Raw genomic sequence first — 16774 nt, 5'->3', positions numbered from 1 at the left:
ACACACACACACACACACACACACACACACACACACACACACACACACACACACACACACACACAAGATAACAAGACAATAAAACAATCTGCCTTATAAACAAAACAGATCAGCGGTTCGCAAACTTGGGGTCGAGACCCCAGTGCAGATTAAGAGACACCAAGAGAAAATCTTAACAGGATCAGTTGTTGTAAATGGATAAAAATATACTGTATATATAATGGTTGATTAGGCTGTTGGTCTATTAGCAATATTTATATACTTGAACCAGCTATAATCAGGGTAACAAGTTCCTGCAACGTTTAGGAACTTAAAGCTGAAACATCTGGCAACACTTCTTGTAGCCATTTAGGTGCATTCAGCAGATAAGACACAGAACATACTTACACTCAATGTCGAGAAACATGCTTTTTTGATGGCCTCCTATCCTGCTTTGTGCCTCACAGTCGAATCGACCCAGATCAGTGAGGCGCACTCCGCTGATGGTCAGCACAGACTTGCCGTGACGGCCGCGGACTTCAAACCGTTCGTTTCGACTCTGAAACACAAAGATAAAGCAACTAMCTGTTAATTAAATGATAGACGACAATGAGAGGAATAGTTAGGACTCATCTTTRGGAGGAAAGAAACACAGTGGGGGCCATTTTTATTCGTACATTTAACTGTACAGAAATAAATCAAAAGGCAGAGGTAGAYATCTCCCACTGCTGCAACCAGAAAKATGTTCATCCTACTTTGTTCTGATGAATTGTCAACAACCCCTTGATCAGTCTTGACCCCGCCCCTGAAGGAAATTGTCCCTTGTCACACAGTGTCAAAGTTAATGCAATAAACTGTCGATATATTACAAGGTCATTACATCTGTATGAAGACAGATGGCATCAGTTTGAAGCTACGGGTCAATTACAGCAGACAAGGCTATCAGTCCAGTAATCGACAGTCCCTTGTAATGAGAAAAAACACCCCAGGAGCATTATGGTCCGAGTCGTGATACAGCTGTAACCTGCAGACTGTTACCATCAGATAACCTTCTTGACCCAAATGAAAGTACTTTTTAGTTGAGCTGCCAGCAGACTCAGGGCTGATGTAATAGAAACTTCAATAACTGCAGCAGTGGATTTGAAGGTGATAGGTAAAATCACCGCTAAGAATCTCAATAACTACCTTTTATTTGAGCCATACTTTCCCGTCTTTGGCCTGTTCTTGTGTTAAATTTAAGGCTACAAGTCGGTGATGTTGAACCTGATGACTCTGAAGCTTTAATCTTTCTGTTTTATGTTTAGATGGAAGCACTGCTGACGTCTTGAGTTTRAACTCAGGTCAGTTTTACAGGATTTCTTGTTAGAAACTGAGAGAAATGCTAGTAGTTTAATGTACCAATCAACAGACTTTTGAGGTCTTTTGAGGACTTTTGAAAATTGTAATTTGAAGTCTGACTGAATGTGCCATTGATCAGTAATGATAGAATAAACTGGCAGAAATGATCTGAGGCACTTGTGTAGAAAATGGAGCTGAAGACCAAGGTAACTGAAGGACATTGGACCCAGAAACTTTACAACAGGAACAGACTTACAAAATAAAAATCCTACCATTCCTTTAAAGAATACATATAGCCATTAATAATACGTACAGTATGTGGTGAAACAATGATTGTAGCCTTTGTGCCAAACCTCAGAATAAAATCATTTGCTATACTTTTTATCCTCATGTTGGTATTTCTTTTGAGGGTAGCGCAGGGTGATGATGATTCTTGCTCTGTGCAGGGGTCTATGGCAGCAGAACCTGGGGCACCTGTTCTACAAGTCTGTTGTGTTTTGTCTGTATCTCTTGAGCGGGTTGTTCCGAACTGTAATTTCTCTTTGGGATCCGTCCGTCCGTCTGTCTGGTATGGTATGGTATGGTATGGTATGGTATGGTATGGTATGGTATGGTATGCTATGGTATGGTATGCTATGGTATGGTATGGGCAGTGTTTTTCAACCCTGGTCCTCAACGCACACTGCCCTGCATGTTTTAGAGGTTTCCCTGCGTTGACACACCTGAATCAGATGATTATAGTTKTAGGGGTCACCTCGAGTCAAATTATCAAGGAACTATCTTGGACTCTCAGTCCTCTGATGGGCCTTCTAATAGACAAAAATTCTGTTCCACTTAGAACTGTATTTAGGCCACCCAAGGCCACTTTCCTTCTAAATCAGATAAAAACAGAAGAATCTTCTCTTATTTGATTTGGCGTTTTCTTAACTGAAAGTATTACGCATTTTGATAATCAGAGAATGTTTATCAAAGTTACAGGAGAAGAGAGGACAGATCTCTTTTCTCCCTCAGTATGATTTCAGCTATGTATGGTTTTTCTGTGGGAAAATTCTTATTTAACTAAAATAATCTTTATGGTTTAAGTTAATGAAATATCAATGTTTTACTTGTCTGAATCATATTTATAAATGTTTTGAACTTGAAGCAATTCATTTTTCTTTCAGTTCTGTTTTAAATAAGTACTCATCAGATTATTTAAATGGGTCATGAAATGTGTTGTTCTGAACCACACAGCACCAGCAATAATCGTTGTTTTAGTTTCAGGAGGCACAGCGAGTTCTACTAACACTTTCCTTGATAATTTCTTTTTCTAATCTAACCTTCTGGAGGGCGGACCATAGATTCTCTAAGCTTTTAGGAACTAACAGTAGGAACTAACAGTTTCCGCCCGTCTAGCACACTGAGAAAGAAAGAGAGTAAAGGTGACTGACCGCCGTCAGTCACCGTAACAGCTAGATTCTCTCCGAGGAATCAAAAGCTGAAAACTGTGTCAGGTTTGGCCCCTTCACGCCAATGGGGAACCTCACAGTGTGGAAAACCACGCCTGGTTTATCCACTTCAGAAACTCTCCAGACGGAAGTTTTATTTACAACCTGGGTTCCAGTCGAGGCCTTGCCTTCTGGTTATGGCTGACGTGTACGTAAACGAGTCAAAGAGCACGCCTTGGAGTCCCCTGTTCGATGGTCTAAAGACAGATTCTCCAGCAGCACCCCCATCTACCTGGCAGGTGACAGAACATCATCTCAAGGTAAAAGCTGGCTGTGTGTGACGTCGAGGTCTGACCAAAGCTGAGCACAGAACGCTTCGCCCTTCTGGTTAAAACCCACATTATTTAAGATAAAGTATAGGAAAGCTAACATCTTTCTTTAACCTTTTTCTTAACCTTGCCCTTGCCAACTCCTAAGATAAACAGCCTCAAATGTCTGGTATTTAACATCTAAGCTGACGTTTGTGTTTCTATTTAAGTGTGGTTAACAATTAAGAAGTTAAAAGCTTATTATTGTTGGTCCCAAAACTTTTTATAGGACATTAATTGTTCACAATCAGGTGTACTCTATAGTCAATTTTGTATGATTTGTAAAATAAATGATAGCATATTATGGTTCAAATCAACATTCACTGACTGAGAGTTACTTTTTGTGTCCATTCATTCTTGCCTTAAAGAAATGTTTATCCAAAAATAAAAGAGATCCTTGCTAATTAAATTACTCTTATAACCTTGTTATAAGAAGTGTAAGATAAACCCTTACATAGTTCAACAAAAGTCTGTTAATCAGTTATCAGTTATCAGGTGTGTTGAATTGGTGTTTTTTTTTTCTACAGGCGGATTCTCTCACATGCTGTGTGTTTGAGAGTATTTTATCTATGTACTGTAAACATGCATGTAAAACTGATGAGGATAATTTACTGTGCAAGCTTTTTTTAAATTATATTACAAGTGTTTGGTTAAATATATACACCTTACCAAAACCAGGGATTTGTGTGCTGACAAATACTTGGCCCCTCTATGAATATTGGCCCCTTGATAGCCCCTTACTCAGAAAAATCCTAGACCCGCCACTTGTCCAACATAACAAGTTGCTTACGTTGCAACATACTAAATGAAATGAGTTAATAAACTTATGCATTTGAGTTGGCTTAACACAGATGCTTTATGTTCTTTAAGCTCTAATCRCATAATTAAATAATCTCAAATAATTAAAGTTACAAAACTTAAATAGATTTGTGCCTCCTGTTTCCCCAAATCATTTGAGTTAACTTGTTGGGTTTTACATTGTGTGTGTACATCTACAACTGAACATCAGGTGCCATAGCAATTCAAAATGGTCACCACAGCCAACCCCCCCAAAAAGAAACATTAAAGAGGCAATATCATGTAAAATCAACTTTTTTGAGCTTTATATCATGTCATAATGTTATCCCCTCATCAGAAACATATACAGAGTATTGCTTTGACTCATTCATGCATGTTTGAGAAATGAAACTCAGTTTGCTACTGACGACCATTAGTTTTTAGTTTGATAAAAATGCTTGTCAGTACATATTATCATATCAGGCAAAATCATGTCAAAATGCACACATCTGCAATGAATGTTGCTAACCAATGAAAAACTAATATTCAAACGCAATTCTATGTAGAAATCTAGCCAAGATAAATTGTTTACATTGACAGCTTGCCCCTCCAATATGGCGCCGTGCTCGTACCACAATGGTCAGTCTTCTGAAGCAAGAGTGACCCCTCTAGCCAATACATCTTATTGGGGGAAGCACTGCTCTGAATGGGCCATCATGAGATCACATACAAAATGATTTGCCGGGTTTAACCAAATTGGCTACAACTCATCCTTTCTCAGTATAAGTCAAACTCTTGCATGAAAGGTACCGTTTGATATGCAGTCCTCAAAGAAATGCAGGGTCTTTTATTTAAGATAATTCAGGTTCTAATTTGTTCATACTGTTAAATTCTTCTTTGTGTTAACTCTAGGAAACAGAACACATCCTCCTTTTCTCTGCCAGCATTCATCTCAGACGGGTAAACGTTCGGTTGCCATCATCAACTGATTCTGAGCACCCGTAAATTTATAACTGAAGCAGGCAGACATTCATCTTCCGTGACAATTGTTGTCTACAGTGCCGACTCCWTGCACAGTGTCTCTGTTTGCATTCATCTGTATTCCTACCCATGTGTCTATTTGCATACTGAAGTCAGGATTTGTGTGCCCGCTGCCCATCTCCTCCAAAGATTCTCTCTATAAATCAATGCACATCCTCCTGATGCTCCTCTGCCACTACATCCCATGACACACATTAAGCCTCTTTCTTCTGCATCAGACTCTCTGTTGTTGATCATGGACCGCTTCGGCATTATCCTGTTTAGTGTGGCTTATTCTTCATTTTATCACCGCAACACCATCAGCTAACGAGGTAAAGCCCAGTTTAAAGGCTCGGCTCTGGTCTCTTTGTGCTGCCAATGCAGACTTTGCTTGTTTGCCTCTCAAGCTGAGGTCAATAAGATTGAGAGAGCGTGCGCGTTGAATAGGAATTGCTGCGAGGACGATGCAGGGGTGGGGGGTGGAAGGCAGAGAGGAGGGAAAGGAAATCTTCCAGGACAGAGCTTCTGAGTCAGGAAATTACTTGCTAACCCCCCTCAACCTCTCGACACTCCCGCTCCCTCCCGCTCCCTCCCGCGCTGCCAACTGACAGGCCTTGTGCTCAGAGGCAAACGGAGCCCCAAAAGCCCGGCCTRCTTGATATGCTGCTCAGTCAAACAACGAGGCACGCAGCCAAACGTGAACACAACGACGACATGCACACCAATGGACACTGAAAAAAAAGCACATGTATGATCCTGCTGCTGCSTGTAGTAATCATACGTAGGAATGCATTTCATCAACCTCCTTTCATGAGTTGCAGGCTAAAATTGTTTGATGTTATTCAGAGATCCTCAGAAAGATACTGAGAATCAAATTCCAAAGATCACTGTCAGATAAGGAAGGCGGTTTTAGGGTCCAGGGTCCTCATTACCATGGTGACATGACCAGAGGTCTCTGATTGGCTGGAATTTAACACTGTAGGCCTGTAGTCTGTTTGAGAAGAAATAAAAGTTTTCATGTGAGATTGGAACACATATGGATCCTCTGATCGTTGGAAAATGAATCCATGTTTGAAGACATTAGAAACATAGATCCACATGGTCTGTGCTCCTGTACTTGCAATAAAYGGTAAATGGACTGAACTTATAGAGTACGTTATCAAGTCCCTCTGGACCCCAAAGCGCTTTACACTTACAGACATTCACCCATGCACACACACAMACATTCACACACTGATGATGGCAAACTACAACTGTAGCCACAGCTGCCCTGGGGCACACTGACAGAGGTGGGGCTGCCATACAGTACACAGGCACCACCGAACCCTCTGACCAACATCAGTAGGCAAGGCGGGTGAAGTGTCTTGCCCAAGGACACAACGACTGAAATGGCTGAAGCTGCTGGACAGGGGATGGAACCGGAGACCTTCTGGTTCCAGGATGACTCCCCTAACCACTCCACCACAGCTGCCCTACCCNCCTGAAGGTTAATTGAAACTTCTGATTTTTAGCCTCTAGAAGACATCTAAATGTTTTAGATCAAAATAAACAGGCTTTGGAACTGTTCATTACCCCCACCCCCCGCAATGAACAAAAAAGCTAAAATCTCAAATGAAATCTCCCCAACTGGATTTCGGAGACAATTCCTGTGGTTTTTTTTTTTTTTTTCAGTTCAACTGCTGGAAAAAAAAATTCAGATATTAAAAATGTCAGTGGTAAATGTCACCAATGCTGGAAACACAGCTGGTCTAATTATGGCTTCATTCTAACAGTTGTGTGTTGGGGCCGAACGTTGGGTCGTCACATTTGTCCCGTCCGCATGAGTGCTGCATCACCTCGACCTCATGACAACAACACAATGACATTTAATAATGGCTTTCTGCTTCAAGGAAAATGGAGGCCAAAGAACAGGGGCTACACACAGAAACGAACAGCCGAACCTTGGTTAAATAATTCAATTATCTACTTGAAACTGTTTATTGCTGTGTCCACAGATCAAATGTACTCATCTCAGAGGATGACAGAATGTTTTCTCAAGGTTACATTTTAAAATGGGTTCATAAGCGCCTCAAATGAACACAGACATACACCAAAGTATAAAGAGAAAACATTCAAAATTTTAGCYTTTTTTTAACCAAATGTAGAATCTCTTAAAAATAACTTAATAAATTTCTAGAACCCCATTTGACTGATTTAGTATGGATGAACTCATTCTGTTTGGTTTTCACAAATGTGATGTTCATGGTCAAAAAGACAGATACAGAATCAGTGTCATCAGTTCAGATGAAAACTTTCCAAACCCAGATGTGCTGTCAAGATTGTGGAATTTTGCTCTGACATTACTCCAAATAAACCACACTTGTTTAGTGTAATTGGACCACCATGAACTCTGACATTTAACAAGCCATCTGAGTCTAAAATGGAGCCCTTTGGTTTTTTTTTCTTCCAGTAATTTCTCTCAGCAGTTCATAGTCTGACCTCAGGGTGAACTTGTTGTGACTTTCACCTCAATAGATTGTCGATTGTCATGTTCTCCACTTGTACATAACATTTCTCACTCTGGAATGATGGGCTCCAAATTGTGTTGAAAACGGTCCTTTAAGCCTTTTACAATTGTTGGGTGGTAACTATTGCCACTCACCATTGCTGATGTCTTTCCATCTTGGCACTGTACTATGGTCTTGAAATTTAAAACCACTAAAGAACCAGATAGTCATGGCTGTGCCACTCTGCACCCTGTCTGTACATTTCCTTCAAATGGATCTTAATATTAAGGAAACGTGGCATAATAACACATGATTTTAACCTGTTTGACACAAGTAACATTTTTTTAACAAAATGTAAAAAGGAAGTGATGACAAAAGAGGACTTTTTAAAAAGTGGATTTTTTCCCAATATGTTATTAATGATAGGTTTTCAATAATGGATTTGTATTAAGCATGAAATTTTCATATCACAGGCACGTTAACTTACACTCTATTACGTGTTAGCATCAATGTCAGTTAATTTCTTGCAGGTTTGCTTCCTGGCTAATTAACTAAAAACTGCTGTCAGGTTCCCAACATTACTTTACAAAGAGCAGAACAACAGAAGAAATATTTTGTACAACAAATATTTTAGAAATATATCTTAACCTAGGTGTTTATTCTATATTGTGGTTTAGATTTGTCTTTTTTCATCCATTTAAAAACAAAACCCTGCAACGTATTTGGAATTGGTTTGCTGACTTCCTGGTCTTTTTTTCTGACCCAGATTTTAACATTTAATTTCAGTACTCATGGTGAAATTTAAATTTTAACCTTTAAAATGTTAATAGCTGATGACCATGCACCTGATCAAAAGGAGCAGATGCTCACCCATTTTCTAAAGTGGCAGTGCTACCTTTTGTTTTTGCTCTTAATTGAACAAGAATGAATGGTAGGTTGCTATTGAGGAGTACAAGATGTTCACAAGTTTTGAAAAGTGGACTATAAATCCCATTATACTAATTTTATTTTGACAACTTTACAGAGCTCATTGCATGTTGTAATTTGTGCAATAAATAAATGATGGCATTTTGTCATGTTTTTATTTCATTTAAAGAAGAATGCACAGGATTTGAACCACAGTTTTCCACAATAAAGGAAATAATTTCCATGACACCAACCAGGCTTACGCTGCCTACGGGACCATCACCCAAAAGCCTCATTCACAAAATGCGTCGTTCCGGGCCTAATGAGCGATCTGTCCTCCTTAGAGCATTCAGAAAAAAACAYGTTTGCAGAAAGGCGAAACAGACCTTCCCACCCCTGWGMCGCGAAGCTTGATAGTAACAGGCCCACCTCTGCCCACTTCTGAACAGAGGCGGAATGTTTGTGACTCCAGCTGATTTGAATAATGGGAGGAAAGATGACGTGCTCTCCCCACGTCCACTGTACCGCTGTATTTAAAGCTGTAAACAAAGCCGAAGCGCACCTGGCTTTTTCCGTGTGCGCACTCGTTTATTTTCGCTGCGTTAACTGGGGTGATGCCAAGAACCGCGTTCTCCTTTCCCTGCGTGCCGAGGAGGAGATAAATAAGAACTTCACAGTGAAGGACGGTGTTCTGCTGGAGTGGATTGCAAAACTTATGGATGTGATGAGGCAGTACCCCCCCCCCCCCCCCCCCCTGTCGCGGGGTGGGGGGGGGGGGGGGGGGGGGGGGGGGGGGGTCCCTGAGCTCGCAGCTGCTGGAGTGGCGAAACCTTCTCTAAATTATCTGGTGAATTAATTATCTGCTGTGCGCAACGTTTGCGCGTTAGTAAATAAATAAAGCAAAGCCATTTTAATCATTTTATTTATTTTATCGTTATTTCACCCGTCAGACAGTCTGGTCCCGGTCTGGAAGAAAAAAAAAGTCCGACAGAGCGCCTCTAAATTATCTGGTGAATTAATTATCTGCTCTGTGCGCATCGTCATATTTATATAGCAAAAGCATTCGCAGAACCACCAGGGTAGCCGCTAGCATCGCCATGTTTACTACTGTTTACACTCATGTCAGTGGTCCCACGTGAAATACGTAAGCAATGCGTAATCCCAGCTGTTGTTTTTTTTTCCACGCCTCCGAACTTCCCGCTATGTAAAACGATTTGTGAATGCTCCACTTGAGGGGGGGATGTGGCCGGCTTATTSTTTGTTTTATGAATGAACGGACCGGCATTTAGCCGGGCAGGGATTGGAGCCATGATAGCGGATATGTCTTGTAAAAGGGGCTAAAGTCTGTAATGTCCAGATACCAAATATGTTCACGGGTGTCCAACCCTGGACTTCGAGGGCCACTAACCTGCAGGTTTTACCAGCATCCCTGCTCCTACTCACCTGACCAAGTGATTGACTTACCTCTTTGAGTTCTGCAGAAGCCTGTTATTTATCCATTCATTCAAATCAGGTGTTGGAGCAGAGAAACCTATTAAACATGTCAGATAGTGGACCTCCAGGGCCGGGGCAACACGCYCCTGCCATATGTGGTCTGGGTTTTGCTCCCCCAAGTTTATCACATACTCAGACGCTCTTGCTGAGGACACTGAATAAATTTAAAATCAGTGTCATGAAGCAGTTGACACATATTTTAAAAGGTGTTTCAACACCTTCTTATGTGTTTTTGCTCTCTCCTTATATGTAGCTGTGCATTATAAATAAAAACCCATGTAATATAGTCATATCAGCAAGTAATGTTATTCAAGGAAGTGTGGTAACAGCAGCTGCATTTTTATTTTTAATAACTAAAACATGAATTTMATCTTTTTATTGTTTATTTGTTTTAATATTATATAACTCTGATACTTATGCCTTTATGGTCAGAATATCTTAGTCCAGAGCTATAAAATTGTGAAAAATCTGTTATTTTTTAAGATAAAAATCAAGAAGTGAATCTAAATTAGAAAAACTTGCCTATTCCCCCCACCCATTTAGAGCTTATTGTAACCAACATTTGCAAAGACGTATTGTGTTTACTGAAGTTTTAACGATCCCAAGCAGTAACAACCACAACATAAATATGTCTTTTTTTATTCCAAGTTTATAAATTTCAGGCAGTGGGTCATGAAGGTCCAGAGATCATGGCCTTTCAGTACTGTGAACAGAAATGTCTTTAAAACTCTTAAAAATATTTTATCGTGTTATGCACTGTAGAGGCAGAAAATCTGCATAGTTTTGGTGCTTCTACACGGAAGACAGTCTTTATACTTATTATTCTAAAATGCAGATTATGAATCTGTCCCCTTTTGGAAATGTCAGTCGTGAGTCAATCTGTGCAACAGCCATCCAGGCAAACCTAAAGACATCTTTAAACTCAACTGTTCTGCATGAACAGAACAGACTGCTATCTTTCCTCACAAGTGAAGCAACAGCAGAGAGCGAAASAACAAACTGACTCCAATCCTACTTTAGTACATAATTAAATTCCACAAACTGCCTCCTATTATGTTCTCTTACTGAGGGTCACAGTGTTAGCTGGAGAAAAAAAATAGAAAAATGCAAGCAACATTATGTATTGAGTAAAATAAGCCTTTTGGAGCCCGGTGCCTCAGCAGGAGATGAGTGTGTGCAGCCTGGATATGCAGATTGGAGAGCAAATTGAGAGAGGAACATCCTGCCTTAAACCCAAATGACTGCMGCCATCCATCATGCCTCGCGCCTGCACAAGTCGTGTTTGTCTTTGCGTGTGTTTAGGTGTGTTGGTTCGCGCTGCGCATTTCCATAATTGCATTTGCTGTGGGAAGAGAAGCACTTACTCTCATTTTCGGGTGTGATTTATCAACCCAAACGATTCGAGCCAATGCACACATTCATTTATCTTGGCGGTGACCTTTTTTTTTCAAGCAAAAGAACGTCCGCCCCTCCCCCCCTCCCTTTTATTTTATATTTTCCAGACCCCTGCCACGATAGCTGTAGTTGGATTGTATTGATGATAAGTTGTTCCCAAAAATAATTGTTTTAAGAAAAAATATGTTGCCTTTTATTTCTTTTCTCCAATTGTGAAACTGATATTTTATATAAAGTAAATAATGGGTTCCCAGAGTAAAACATAAAAATCGAAGCTTTGGATCCATTTCATATTGGATTACATAAGAGGTTGTCAAGTAAAAGAAAAGTACCTAAAGTGTAAACTGAAACATTCACCTTGAAAAGGTTTTTGGTCTTTCTTTATGCCTGAAGCCAATCAAAAGAAAAATGTGAGCTGGTTTACTTGGAGAAAAACTCAGACTCAATTTACAACTGAACATAGTTGTTATGCAAAAAAGTCAACAATCTATTGGAAAAATAAGTAGTGATGTGTGAATAAATGCTGAACTATAAGCTCCAAGTCATTTCAGGTTATTAATATCATTAACAGGAACATAATGGAAAGTAACTAAACTATTGAAATTGTGTCTAAATCGTATGTGGTTGTGAGACTTTCTTCTGCTTGGGTTTTGCATAAGTGCAGTGGCATGTGCTTAGTCCATCACTCAGTATGTAGGCGTTACATGTTTAATATTTTCATATTAAAGGGGGTAAGATAAAAAAAATCWACTTTTTTAGCTTTATATCATGTTATTTGTTTATCGTTATTTAACCAGGCAAATCCCATTGAGATCACAGATCTCTTTTGTTAAGGGAGGCCTGGGCCTGAAGGCAACCTATTGTACATGTTTTTGAGGTGTGAGGGAAACTGGAGTACCTGGAGAAAACCCACGCAAGCACCAAGAGAACATTAAACTCCACACAGAAAGACCCCAGGTCCGAAACGGGGATCGAGCCCAGGACCTTCTTGCTGTGAGGCATTGGTGCTGTTATAATGGCATTTCCTAATCAAAAACATACCCAGATTGTTGCTTCGACTCATTCATTCATGAATGAATGAATTTTTGGAAAACATGCTGAAGTGAGAATGCCTCAAACTTTAGGTCCTTAAAGAGAGAGGTCAATTTTAAAGCATTTAGATAGACTATGATACAAAATCAAATGTATTTTTGATAGTAACAGTTACTTGATTGTGGTATAGAATTGAACTATGTCCCTGGAAAATACACAATACCACTACTTTAACATATTCATGTAAAGTGAATTAAAACACAAGTTTTCATTTTTATAGAAAATCTTAATCATTAAATAATAATTTATTAATTGGTTTTATTATTAATTTTTTATTGCTTAAAACAYAATTTTAACATATTTTGCATGATTATGTCCTCTTTTTGTTGTTTTCACTYAGCTACATTGYAAATGAGTGAAACTGTCRGTGGYTCGAAATCTCACTCCAAGCTCAGATCAAAACTTGAGAGCCCTGAATCAAGTAGTGTATTAATGTTTAAAATGCTAGAAYTGATTCATTTCTAACATGAGTGAACATAAATGGTGCTTTTTTTTATCAAAAGCAGACAGTTTTGTGGAATTAAACAACAGCATATACAGTATAAATGGACTTAAAATCTTTAAAGGGGACATATCATGAAAAATCCACTTTTTAGTCCCTAAATACTTACTTGGAGTCTCTAGGAGTGCAGAAAAGTTGACTGTAGGGTCACTCTGTGCTGCATAGATATTAGGGGTGGGAATCTTTTACTATTTCATAATTGAATTTGATTCTGATTTTTTGGGCCTAGGATTCGATTCAAAATAGATTTTTCATTTAGAACTGATAATGTGAGCCCATTTGTTGTGTTTCATCTTCATTTTGCAAACCTTGCACATCGTGAACCTTATGTCAAACTTGGACACATTTGGTAAAACTCAAAATGAGCCCAAATATTTGCTTTTAACAAAGACAGGGCTGCTTGAATCTCCCTTTCCTCCAGTTTTGTAGTGCCCTCTTTGTTTTGCTGCTTTCTGTGCATTCATACGTTCCAGAAGTGGCTGCGTGGTGACGTCAGGACGTCTCATGTAGTTACAAAATGAAGGCTGACAGCCTTTGGATTTGCTTTATTTTTTTTAATAATGTAAAATCGGTTTTGGGACAATTTAAATCAATTCTAAATAGTTGTAAATGAGAATCATGACTCTGATGTTAATCAATTTTTTGGTACACCTCTTGTAGTTATCTTTATTTTTTGTTTGGGTCATATTTTTCAGTTCGTTCAGTCCGACCATTGTTGACACCTTTTAGTCAATTTGTAAATACAAAGTTTCTGCATCGCTAGATTATTGTATCTCTCCATCCATCCATCCATCCATCCATCCATCCATCCATCCATCCATCCATCCATCCATCCATCCATCCATCCACTTCCGCTTATCCATAGTCGGGTTGCAGAGGCAACAGAAACCCATACATCCCTCTCCCCAGCGACACTTTCCAACTCGTCCCGGGGGACCCCGAGATGTTCCCAGGCCAGAGAGGATACGTAATCCCTCAAGAGAGTCCTGGGTCTTCTCCGGGGCCTCCTACCAGTGGGATGTGCCCRGAACACCTCTAAAGGGAGGCGTCCAGGGGGCATCCTAATCAGATGAAGCACCTCAACTGACTCCTTTCGATATGGAGAAGCAGCGGCTCTATTCTGAGCTCCCACCAGATGATGGAGCTCCTCACAGTCTCTAAAGCCGGGTACACGCCAAACGTGTTTGGAGCAGCCAAAGCAGCCAGTTCACATACAAAGTCTATGGTGGATGTGCATCTTGGAGCAGCGCAGCACGTAGCGGCGCGTTTTGCCAGTTGAGAGCAGCGCGCAACATGCAGCAGAGYRTTTTTCTGCACATGCGKCAGCTGCAAAGCAGCGGCTGCTAAAGTTCAACAAATTGAACTTTGGCTGCTCGCCGCGCAGCAGCAACCGATCGGGAGAGAATATTTTTTCACGTGACGGKTTCATGAACCCGACACAGACTGACAGGAGCCTTTTTAGCTGAAATCGACAGTCTGCAGTTGGTGTTCTAGCTGGAGAGATCAGCACCGATGTGATGAGACAGCAGCAGCTCGCTGAGCTCGGGGCAAAAAAAGAAAAAAAAGATCAGCTCGCAGTTCCTGGWGTGGTGAAACTTTAGTAAATAAAACAAATCCATTGTATTTATTTCATCTTTCTTTCGCCCGTCATTAAAGACAGACCAGAAAAAAACCAAGACCCTCCTCCCTCTACAGCCTCTAGTCTGGTCCTGGTCTGGAAAAAAAAGTCCGTGAGAGCRCMTCTGAGTTATCTGGTAAATTAATTATCTGCTCTGTGCGCAACGTTCTCTTGCTCTTAAATAAATAAAGCAAAGCTATTTTATTTATTTTATCTTCATTTCAAACATCGACCGGAAAAAGAACAAAGAAGCTCCTCCCATTGCGCRTCTTTAGACGCGTTCAGTGTGAACGGACAGCTGCTGACAAGCAGCCAAACGCATGCGGCTGGAGCATTTTGGCTGCTCCAAACGCGTTCGGTGTGTACGCAGCTTAAGGCTGAGCCCGGCCATTACAAAGGAAGCTCATTTCGGCTGCTAGTGTCCGGGATCTCGTTCTTTCGGTCATGATCCACGCCTCATGACCATATGTGAGGGTTGGAAGAAAGACAGACCAGTATATCGAGAGCTTTGCTTTTCAACTCAGCTCTTTCTTCACCACCACTGTCCGAAGCAACGCCCTCATTACTGAGAATGAGGCCCCAATCCATTGGTCCATCTCCCGCTCCATCCTACCATCACTCGTGAACAAGACACCCAGATACTTAAACTTCTTCACTGGAAGCAGAGACTCTGTCCCGACCTGGAGGGGGCATTCCACCCTTTTCCKGTCAAGAACCATGGCCTCAGACTTAGAGGAACTGACTTACTCTGCGAACCGTCCCAGTGTAYGCTGAAGGTCTTAGTCTGAAGACGCCAACAGAACCACATTATCTGCATACAGCAGAGATGAGACCCTGTGGTTCCCAAACCAGACACCSTCCTCTCCACGACTGCATTTTGAGATCCTGTCCATAAACACTACAAACAGCATCAGAGACAAGGGACAACCCTGGCGGAGTCAAGAGTCTCTGCAATCAAGCTACAAAAAAAATGACCAAAAGAGGTGGAGGGGGCTGGGTGCGAAGTGCCTCATTTGCATTTAAAGGAACCACACTATAATGAGGTGCTCTCAGATGCACCTCAGAACAGGGGTGAAACAATAGGGAGGAATTCAGACCAAAGCTTTGCTGTTCTACTTTAATATAGACCAAAACTGAATGATTTAAACATGATAAATGAGGGTTTAAAAGCAGGATACGTCCCCTCCCTTTAGAGGAAACATTTTGGTTGATATGTCAGCATAACATCTTAATGCCCTGTGCTTATGGACATTTGTGGACCAGAAAAGCATTAGAAGGTCTTAAATGACATCACTGAATAAGATTTATGCACCTCTGAACAAAATCCAAACCTTATCCCTGAGTTGTATACATGYGGTATGCAAACCTGTCAAACCTCCTACTTATCTTGCATAAGTTATGTGTTATTTGCTTAACGCTCATGCTGAAAGCCCACCACATGCTGTGCGATGATCCGCACACAAACATCCACACAAGAGCCAGATGGACTTTCTGGCAGCTTCTACCTTGACTCCATCCACGAAGGTCTGGCCATCGCTGGCTCTCTTCCAGGAGATGTCAGGCAGCGGCTCGCCCTCGGCCACGCAGGAGATCATGGCGGCGCTGCCCTCTACGGCTGTCACGTTCTTCAGCTGGGTGATGTGGGGCTGGACTGGRGAGCCACCCAGGACAATGAGGAAAAAGGGGGACAAAGACAAGAGAAATAAATTAGACAAGCGAGTCAAGAAGAATGGATTAAAAGAAGGACAGAGGAAGAAGGGAGAGGATGGAGGGAGACAAGAGGGGAGCTGAAGTAAAACTGTCAAGTATGTACTGTAACTCATAACAGAGAGGAGATGAAGGCTGCACCATGGGGTTTAGACACTGAGCTGATGCATGACTTTGGTGCTGACAATATAGGCCAAAATCATTTATACAGTGCAGTCAAACACTGCAGGTTTGATGTAGTACCGAAACATGCTCTTTCATTTCTTTTTTTCTTCATAACAGAAAACTGACTTTGTTAAAGTTTTAAGGCACTGTTCCATTTTTTTTATTTTGAATAAATATAGATTTTTGTCTGGGAAGATGCCTTTCCAATAGCGTGTGATTTGCTTTTGATGCAGAGTGAGCACCAAGAGCAGATAAATGCTGAAAAGCGAGCCACTGAGGCCTGGTCCCTTTTCGCTTCCACCTGATAAGACGTTCTAAGCAAGCCCCGACACCCGATGCATGTCAAGGGCACAGAGCATGCAACATGAATCATGGATTACTTTTTCTTAACATCCATCCTAAGATACACACACTCTGCATGTAAGTCTTTAACAGACGGCTTGCAGTGCAGGGCGGCATAAAATCCAAAAAGGAAAAAAAAAGTGTGTGTGTGTGTGTGT

The 16774-nt window shown here is 40.9% G+C and overlaps 1 protein-coding gene across 1 annotated transcript in view; it reads right to left on the bottom strand.

The window, feature by feature from the left end:
* ncam2 (neural cell adhesion molecule 2) overlaps positions 1-16774 on the bottom strand; it is a gene marked incomplete in the record, with an annotated part of 567846 nt that overhangs the window by 79736 nt on the left and 471336 nt on the right. Inside the window, 2 exon segments of the mRNA XM_014017495.1 lie at positions 388-538; positions 15908-16053. Of these exon segments, the coding sequence (XP_013872949.1) occupies positions 388-538; positions 15908-16053 (297 nt within the window).

This window comes from Austrofundulus limnaeus, unplaced genomic scaffold, assembly GCF_001266775.1.
Source record: "Austrofundulus limnaeus strain Quisiro unplaced genomic scaffold, Austrofundulus_limnaeus-1.0 Scaffold170, whole genome shotgun sequence".
NCBI classification, from domain to species: domain Eukaryota; kingdom Metazoa; phylum Chordata; class Actinopteri; order Cyprinodontiformes; family Rivulidae; genus Austrofundulus; species Austrofundulus limnaeus.
Note: the sequence above shows the minus strand (reverse complement) of the source record. Positions and strands in the feature narration are given on the sequence as shown.